Source organism: Bos javanicus, chromosome 18 (assembly GCF_032452875.1).
Source record: "Bos javanicus breed banteng chromosome 18, ARS-OSU_banteng_1.0, whole genome shotgun sequence".
NCBI classification, from domain to species: domain Eukaryota; kingdom Metazoa; phylum Chordata; class Mammalia; order Artiodactyla; family Bovidae; genus Bos; species Bos javanicus.
Genome location: NC_083885.1, coordinates 18,840,913 through 18,850,140, shown reverse-complemented (window position 1 = coordinate 18,850,140; position 9,228 = coordinate 18,840,913). Strand labels below are relative to the sequence as shown.

At 38.4% G+C, this 9,228-nt stretch overlaps 1 protein-coding gene across 9 annotated transcripts in view; it reads right to left on the bottom strand.

The window, feature by feature from the left end:
• Nucleotides 1-293: 293 nt before the first annotated feature.
• Nucleotides 294-9,228, bottom strand: part of TENT4B (terminal nucleotidyltransferase 4B) — a 73,008-nt gene continuing 64,073 nt past the window's right edge. The window contains exons 10-13 of one of the 9 annotated variants that reach the window (XM_061387124.1): nucleotides 8,982-9,169; nucleotides 7,093-7,257; nucleotides 5,924-5,969; nucleotides 294-667 (exon numbers count right to left, since the gene is read on the bottom strand). In XM_061387124.1, coding sequence (XP_061243108.1) covers nucleotides 615-667; nucleotides 5,924-5,969; nucleotides 7,093-7,257; nucleotides 8,982-9,169 — 452 coding nt within the window. In that variant the 3' untranslated portion in view covers nucleotides 294-614. Of the gene's footprint in view, nucleotides 668-3,328; nucleotides 5,970-7,092; nucleotides 7,258-8,981; nucleotides 9,170-9,228 lie in introns of those variants that run through there. The other 8 variants (XM_061387126.1, XM_061387128.1, XM_061387123.1 and 5 more) reach the window with 8 other exon arrangements.

The following is a 9,228-nucleotide window of genomic DNA, read 5'->3' as shown; positions in this document are numbered from 1 at the left end:
TCCGGGGGATCTTCCCGACCCAGGGGTTGAAACTACATCTCCTGCATTGCAGGTGGATTCTTTACCTGCTGAGCCATCGGGGAAGCTAGGACATGGGCAAGAGGGAAAAAGAAAAGCATCTTCAAGCTTCTACCACTCCTCTGCTGGCATTAAAAAAAATGAAAACCCACAGAAATACTATCTGTACATATACAAGACAACCTCTTAGCAGTGCAAACTGGGCTGTCCTTAGAATTACAAAGTAATTTTTTACAGTAACTATTCAAGTCTTACATAAAGGCTCATACCAGAGGTTCTGAAGATAAATCAAAGCACAAAGCCTTTATTGAATTGCAGATTGTGAATAATAAACCCAATGGTAAGCACTGGGGGCAGATGTGTGTAGAAATGCAATTTATAAAATTTTTAAGGCAAACAATTCACATCTTTGAAGAAGTCGTCGTTAGCTTAAAAAAGAAAAAAGCTTCCAGATGTGCAATTCACTCATAGCATTGTTAACTGGTGCCCAGTGATAAGACCTCAGGAAATGTCGAGATTTCATAAATCATTTGTATCAAATCTCATTTTCTGGTAAATTCCTTAGTGCCTCTGCAGCGGTAACTAGACAAGATGATTCAAACCTCCAGCACCTCACAGGAATCCGCATTTCTTAACACAGAAGGCAATGCTAATCAAAGAAGGAAATAAATAAAAGGTTATTAAAAACAAACATAGGTTCATCAAACTGCTAAATACATGTTTCTATGTATGTTCCACTAAAAAAGGTTTATCTCAACAGTCTTTCACATTTCATATCTAGAAACTACACTAGCTGCCACCTAACTTCTCATCTTTAACACCACGTTGACGAGATGGTGCTTTTTAGTCCTGAGTATAGTGTGAAGACTCTGATATTTATAACAAGTCTTTGAAATGTTTCATAATTACAGGACTTTCAAAAGACTTGACTTTGGAAATTTCAGCATGTAAAAACCAGAGAGAGGTGATCTTAAATTTTAATAGAGATTATGTTTAGGGACAAAGAAACACACAACATAAACTGCAACCAAATATAAAAGTAGTATGAAATGATTTAGAAACAGCTATGAATTGCACAGAACCCAAGCGGAAAGGTGAAGATAAACTGAAACTCCAAGAACGTGGCTGATACCCACAAATCTCATTCTCTTTAGAAGGGATGGTGGACTAATCCATGAGACAAGGACTGAATTTCACCTAGTTACTGGTTTTAGAGCATGCTTCTCCTGGGCCTCTTTCATCTCCCCTCCCACACACCCCAGCAGTGCGTAAGGACCAGCTTGCTTCATAATCTCTTGTTACCAAAAGCATCTTTAAGAAAAAACAACACTTCTAACAAATTCTCCCAGACTGCTTCCATGGTGCAGACCTTCCCTGTAATCAGGACACGGAGAAGCTGCTGCAATGAAGCCACGACTGTGTGGAACCAAAAGGACTTAAATTAAAACGCAAAACATAAGATGATGTGCGAGTACCATGTGCGAGTACCAATCAACATGTTCGCTGAAATACACGGAATAAGAGAACACCTGATTTCCCTGTTAGCATCTGTTCCTACTGACATGGCTAACGTTTCTCTCAGAAAATCCAGGAAGCACCTCACGTTTTCAGTCGTCAAAGAGGATGCGCTATCTCTGTCGCTCTGGTTCAGCTGCTTTCTGAAGTGTTACCTCCTTCAGGCAAGCAGAATGTGGACTGGGCTAAACTTAAACTTAGTAAGGCATACACTCAAGTAGAAAATGTAAAGCCAAATACTCAGGGGAAAAAAAAACCCAACCTGACACAAGTACAACAAACATTAGCAGGGTAGCAGTTTATTAGCCAAAAATTCTCCTTAAATATTTCACTCTGGATAGCCAACAGATCAGCAGCCTTTCCAAGGAACTGCTCACATGTATCTCTGCTCTCACTTCAGTACTACATCATTCTCTACACATTTCACCACATGAACTACGTCACCGATGACCATCAGGATAAACCATAACTAGGAAATATAACTTGCCCACTCAGGTTTAACAGTCATTTATTGAATACGCTGCTCACAAAATACCGTATGAGAATGTGGCTTTCCACTAACTCAAACAGTTAATGAGAGTAAGAACTGATAGATAAGCATGCACTCTTCTGATTACTTATTTGACATTTAAATACTTATCACAGCAAAACTGGGGCTATCTCTTTTTATACTTTACCATTTAATGTTTGAAAAGTTAACTGACAAGCAACTAATTTCCTATCAACAATCTAGAGTTAGTGACTGAAACTCTTAAGAACTCAACAGCATGTGGTTTAACTCAAGGAACTGACTGGTTTCAAGCTTCAGATCAATGTTAAAATTGGGAAGGTATGCCATGAACAATAAAAACATCAGCAAAACTTATTAACAATACCCTATGATGGTGATTCCCAGGGATTTCTACAGAGCAACCTAAGAAATTACATCCTCGTCACTAGAGAGGTCTTTGCAATGAATACATGTCCAGTAATACAGTCCTGTAGCTCAGAGCCGTCATACTCTCTTGTGACTCACCTACAGCTCAGAGTCCCCAAACACTAGTCCATAGGTTAAGGGAAATACAGTGTACACACACGGTAACATGGGGAAGGGAACAAAAAGAAAACACATGGAGATACGAGACTCCAGCAGAAAAAAAAAAAGACTATTAACATGCTCTCCCTACCACATGTTGCTCTGTGAAGACTCTATCCAGGAATATGTGGAGCCAAAGCAGATAACCTAAATATTAATGAGAGGCTCAAAATCCAAGTAAAACACTCAAATCAGAACGAACATATAATAATATGGTCAACTGTTAAAAGACTGGAAGGCAACAGTAGACCCCACAGGTCAAAGCTAGATTTGCAAGCCATGTGCAGCATCTCCAAACAAATCAAAGACACTAAAAACTGGGCACCTTCAGAAGAAAAAAAAAATGCATTTACCCTTATCATCAAAGCATAACCGCTCAGACTTTGCGCTGACGGACCCCTCTTTGACACATCAGCGCCTCTAAAAACCAGTATTGATAAGCTTATTATGACTTTTTAAGGAGTTTCCACACCAGCCACGTACACATACGTGACCGTCAGAGAAATGTCACCACAGTAAGGCAGAATCTGGAAGGTCCCTCTCTACAAGTACTAGCACAGGAAGGCTATGACCCATGGATATGGATGGACTGTAGTATCTAAATGGCACGTTTCCGACATAGTCACAAAATCTTTAGAGAAAGTATTTAAACTCAAAAAATAAAAAAAGACAGGAGTCAAATACAGAGATGAAATGTACAAAACAAATGAGCAGGCAAACTAAAAGTTCTTGAAAGTATTTTACTTCAGGTTGAAAAATGAACAGCTTCCACACTGTTCATTGCAAGATACACAGTATTCACGAATACAATGCTGGTCATTTGAGGAAATGTACACACCTCAATTTCTCCTTCATGCTTTTCTTTTAGAAAGATACTGTTTACCAAAAAGAAACGTCAGCAGTACAGGAAAAACTATTTTCCCAATAAATTTACGAAAACCTAAGATTCCCAATGGAATCAAGATTATCTTCCCGCTACCACCACCTTAATATAATCACATGCTTATTGGAACACTAATATCTGCACCCTAAGAGTACATTTACTTTCAACAATGAAGGTGATTCTTGAAAACAAAACAAAACTTCAGTGTGGTAAATGTAACATGGGTCTCTGCAAGTATTAAGTGTCTGAAATAGGCAGCTAATACTGGATTTAATATTGTTTTATAAATAATTGTTCCCTTAGCAGTAAACATAAGTCTACACATTCACAATAATCCTAGAAAATAAATACTGTGATTATGCACAATATGTTATGACAAACTAGTTTCAAAAAAACAAAAGCTCAACATCTTGATAAAAATTCTGATCAGAATAAAATGTGACTCTAAAATTTCAAACATTGTCAAAATAACATCACATTTAAAATCTTCCACGCTTTACACAAGTATTATGAATTTCCAGTTTTGGAACACATTTTTCCATTGTGAATTAAAATACGAACATATTGAAAACTGTTAATTTCAGTGATGACATCAGTTTTGGTCTTATTTTAGCATTATTTTCTTTATAAAAAGTTGCACTAACTGTCCATTAACGGTCTGGTTGGTCTTCAGTATTTCATAAACGTATATAAAAGAAATTCCTAAAAGCCAATAATAGTACTTTATATGTATATATATATATAAAAGAATCTCATCTCAGAAATGGCTGTAATTAACAGAGCCACAGACACTGATGCTAAACATAAAAGCGTTCACCTTGAAAGAAAGCATTTTCAGAAATACCACTTACATTCTATTAAGTATTTCCAACTGAGTTTCAAACTCAACACGTGATGAATAACAGAATGATACATCTCATTTGCACTCAAAACTGACCACAACCAAAATTTACAGTATGATTGAAACAAGCCAATGTTTAAAAAAGTTTTAATTAAAGATAACAATTCCATGAAAGGAGAGGATAAAGAATGGGATGACAAGAAGTATTTGGTCTTAATAAGGCAATACAAAATAGATCCATTATCAAAGACCATTTAATTTTTAAAGATCAACAATACCAAAAGCATAAAGTGGAGTTTAAGAAAATAGTTTTTTATAAGTATGATTTAATTAAAGCTGTTTACAGTTATTCTCTCCCACAGTTGTTAAGCATGAATTTAAAAAAGAATAAGAGATGAGAAAAACAAGCACACGCAGCACACAGGGTTAGAGGAGCCAGCATGCAAAGTCTGTGGAACTCGAGGTTTCACTGCAACAGGAATGGGACCAGATGCGGGTGGCCTTTTTTTTTTTCCCTATTAGGAAGAAAAAAAAAAAAAAAGACTGCAAAGGAAACAAACACGAAGTCATGTAACTGCCCACTGCCCAAGACGACAGCACTATAGAAAACAGTTGCAAGTTAATTCTTAGAGATGACTAGAGATTTTTCAGTGTTTACACAAAAGTACATAGTACATTTTTTTTTCTTTTTTTACAAAATAAAATAAACGTCATTTGCCACCATAACCTTTTCTTTAGAGGAAAATTTTTGCAGCAGGTCACGAGGGTTCTATTAAGTCATTTCAATGCTGAGGAAACAAATTTGAGTAATAGAACTAATCACTTCCCTATAGATGGATGTTAAGATGACAATTCAGATTATTTTTCAAACTAATCCTGAGAAAAATCTGTTTACAATTTAAACAGTAATGTTATGTAAAAAGTATTAACAAATCCACTATTACAAATATCAATTTCCTATATGGTCATCTATATATACACACAATAAAATGGTAAATATATGCAAAAATATTAAAAAAAAAAAAACATGCACAGATCACTTTCCCCTTTGAAATTTGGACTTCCTATATGATACCTGTGTTTTCCTTCCCCACCCCATCCTCTGAAATTTTCTTGTGTCTATCACCCTACCCACACTGAATACTATCCCCTATAACTCTGCATAAAGCCAATGAGAAATAGATTTATTTTACATTCAAGCTTTAAATCTTAAAATGACCCTGTTATAGCATATGACTTATCAAATGAGCAGCCTTTTTTTTTTCCCCTTTTTTGCTTGCTTTTTGTTTTTGCAGTTGTCAGTCTTCATGATCCATTCCGTGGCGAGCTGGGAAAAAACGCAGTTGCTAAATCAACGTCTGAACAGGGTAAGGCTCCCGAATGTCTCCCAGGAGTCCCTATCCAACTGTCCTTCGCGTGAGATCATTGCACACAGAAGACAGTCCGTCGCACGACGCCGACTATCTACAAAGGTCTGAGAGGGGGGCGTCCCTCTTGTGTTTCCTCTTTTTGCCATGGTAATACTGATTATTTGATTTCCCTTGATGTTGTTTGTTTGTCATCAAGGAACCATGGCTTGTTTGGGTTGTACCTTGGAAGCCTTTGCTGGAAGAACGAAAGAGCCTTGTTGATCCGTGCTGCAGAGAAGGAAAGCGGTCAGAAAGACATCAGTATTGCGATTCAACACAGCGCTTGTAAGACCTCCCTTGGGAGTTTTCATAATTAGGAACACACTGACTTATCTAATAGGCAGAAAACCATGCTAAGGGGTTAACTCTCTGGGGCTTACATAATTTTTTAATGGAAATATGAAAAAACGTAAGACCACTTCTTAACAGAGTACATGGAATTTAAGTTTTTCTTAAGGAACCTATCGATCAATACACCACATAATAGATGGCATTACTGGAAGAAGCTGTTAATTAGATATGCAGATGTGTTGCCAGGTCAGGGGTCACCACGGCTAGCCACTCTTTTCCGGCTATCACACGTCACTTCAATGGCCATTTCTAAATGAGTCTGTGCTTGGTGCACATGCACACATGTGTAAAGCTGTACAGATAAAGTGGATTCTGTGAGTTAAGTCAGACATGTGGTGACTGACTTAATGGTCAATCTCTACTGTCAAGGGGCCTTCCCCAGGGTCCCTGATGTACTGGAGAGGGCGTGATGGCCTTAGGCCAGAGTCCAGTATGAAATGGCTCTTCCCCTCATGTTGATTCATTACTCAAAATGAATAAAATTTTAGGCACCTAAAAAGCTTACAAGAGTGTCTCTGTGGCCTTTTTAAGTCAAAGCTAAAGCTAATCAGCTGACCATGGCTGACCGCATCTGGGTATTGAATTTTAAAATAAAAAAGGATATGTTCTTCTCAGATTGTGCAACATAGCAGGGAGGTCACGCCAAAATTTCATGTGAGTTTACTTCAGGTACAACTGAAACTTTTTATAACTTGAAGCAAATATTTGTATGTTGTATATCTGTAGTAAGGTGTTGGCTAGACCAGACATCTTATAAAGAAGCACCAGTTGCTAGATTTCCACAAAGGTTTATGTTACATGGGATAATCGGGACACCCTGTTACTAGAAGCACTGTCATGCTCTGGAACCTCTTAGAATAAAATACATTTGTTCTTTAACCTAGGGCTTTCTTCAAAGCCATAATGTGTGTGTATACACATGTGTACATGTATATGCACGTACAAAACTCTAGGTATTCCACACTCAACACTAACAATTAAAAACACAAGCTGCACACACCTGGGACTTGTTGGTGCTGTTGGGTGTGTTAGTGGTCTGGGTGCTCTGCATCTTCCCGCCTGTCTGAGAGGACTCCAAGGACACGTCCTGCGACCCTACCCGGTTCCCAGTGGACGGACGGCAGAGCAGCTGTTTCGGGGTTTTGCATGGTGTCGCGTCGGAATCCTAACACAAGTCACGTGAGTTATAACGTGACAAGTAATGATTTAGACGTTCAACATTAAGAAAGGAAAACAACTTCAGCTAAGCACTCTCTGGACTAAGTCTGAACATCTGTGAGTTAAAGGAAGCACACTGAGGAATTTATAAAATTAACTGCTTAAGTTCTCCTCCAAAGGTTTAAAGTGGCTTATTTTATCAGAGAGTTTCTGTTCATTGTTAAATCCACTGACCACGCCTGACCCTGTTAATCGGCCTTGAAGGAGCTCCCAGAGGTCCAAGCTTATCCGCATTCTTATTTACAGAAAAGGAACCGCGGTATAGTGGAGCGAGCATGGTGAAGAGTGAGCGCCTACGTGCAGTGCCTGAGTCAATGTCTTCAACCAAATACACAACAATCACTTCACAAGATTCACTCTCTGAGAGCGATGACAACTCAGTGCTCCCTCCAAAAAAACATGCCGAGTAGACCGGACTTCCCAGAGACGCTGGGCCGAGCCCCACCCGTCTGTGGGCTGCCTGGGCCGTGACTGCTCCTCTCCCCAAGTCTGCCCTGGCCCTCGCACTCTGCCCAGCAGCTCAGAGACACACACTCTCAGTCCCTAGAGCTCCCTCTCATGGCGTCTCTGCTTCCGCCCCTGTGTCTGTGACAGCCAGCTCAGCACTCGGTCCTCCAGGGCTCTGCTCTAGGAACCAGAACAGCACACAAGCAGATTCCGCATGTGAGGATTTATGACTCCATGATGATAAATGGTCGTCAACAACAAAAAACTGTCTTTTTCACATTGAGCTTATTTTTTGTCATGTATACTTATAAAAGTCAATAAAGGCCATTTTAGATTTCAATTTTAAACAAACTCAAAAGTAACTCTGATGAGGATAAGTAATGTAGGTAGGTATAACTGATACTAGAAAATTCTATGAGGATAAGAGAGAAAGTAGATTAGGGGTTTCCAGGGCATGGTGGAGAGAAGAAATTAGGGGCTACTAAAAGGTTTCTTTTGGGGTGATGGAAATGTCCTGGAATTAGACAGTGGTGAGGGCTATACAATACTATAAATATCCCCCCCCCAAAAAAGCCACTTAAATTGTACATTTATAAATGGTGATTGAGGGGGTATATATATTTATATCCCACTTTTATAAAATTTTGAAGGACAAAACTAACTGATGGTATTAGAAAAATCGTAACAGTGGTTACCTCTGACGGTAAGATTGGGGATTGACTAGAAAACATCTGGGGAGATGTTAATAGTCAACATCTTGTTAGGATTTTGGGTTACACATGTGTATGCATTTGTGAAATGTATAATTAAGATTTCCTTACATGTTAATTTTATATACAAAGAAAAAACGACAAACACTGAACTGTGGGTAATGACAAGCACAGGAGAGTACTTTGTAGGAAGTATCCTAACATCTGTGCAACTTTGAAATGTGGTAAAGAATAAGATGAATTAGTAAATGAATGGATAGCTCTGTGTAAGCCAGGATAATGTTAATGACAGAGTCTAGTGGTAGTGTATACGGATGTTCACTAAAATTCTTTCCCTTTCTGTTGTATGCTTGAAAATTTTAACACAATGTTGAGAAAAAGTACAATCATTAAAGTTATTAAAATTTCTGAGGAACAAATAAGAAAATGAGTTAGCCATGGCTCTCTAGATAGAATTATCCCAGCAATAGAACCCCTAGGGGCTAGGTATAGAAAACCATGTCTTCATACTTACAACATCACTAGAGCTGGACTGTGTGGCTGAAGAGGAAGACACTGGACCTGATGAAGAGTTTGAAGAGTGTTTACTAATAGATTCCGAAGTTTTACTTCTACATTTTCCAAGGGCTTCATTTTCTTCAGATAGATTATTATTACATTTATCTAACTGCTGAGTATCTACTATCAAGGTAACACCATTTCCTGAAAGAGTGGCAAAAGATTGGAAAACGTTTCTTCCCATTAAGCACACATAACACAGA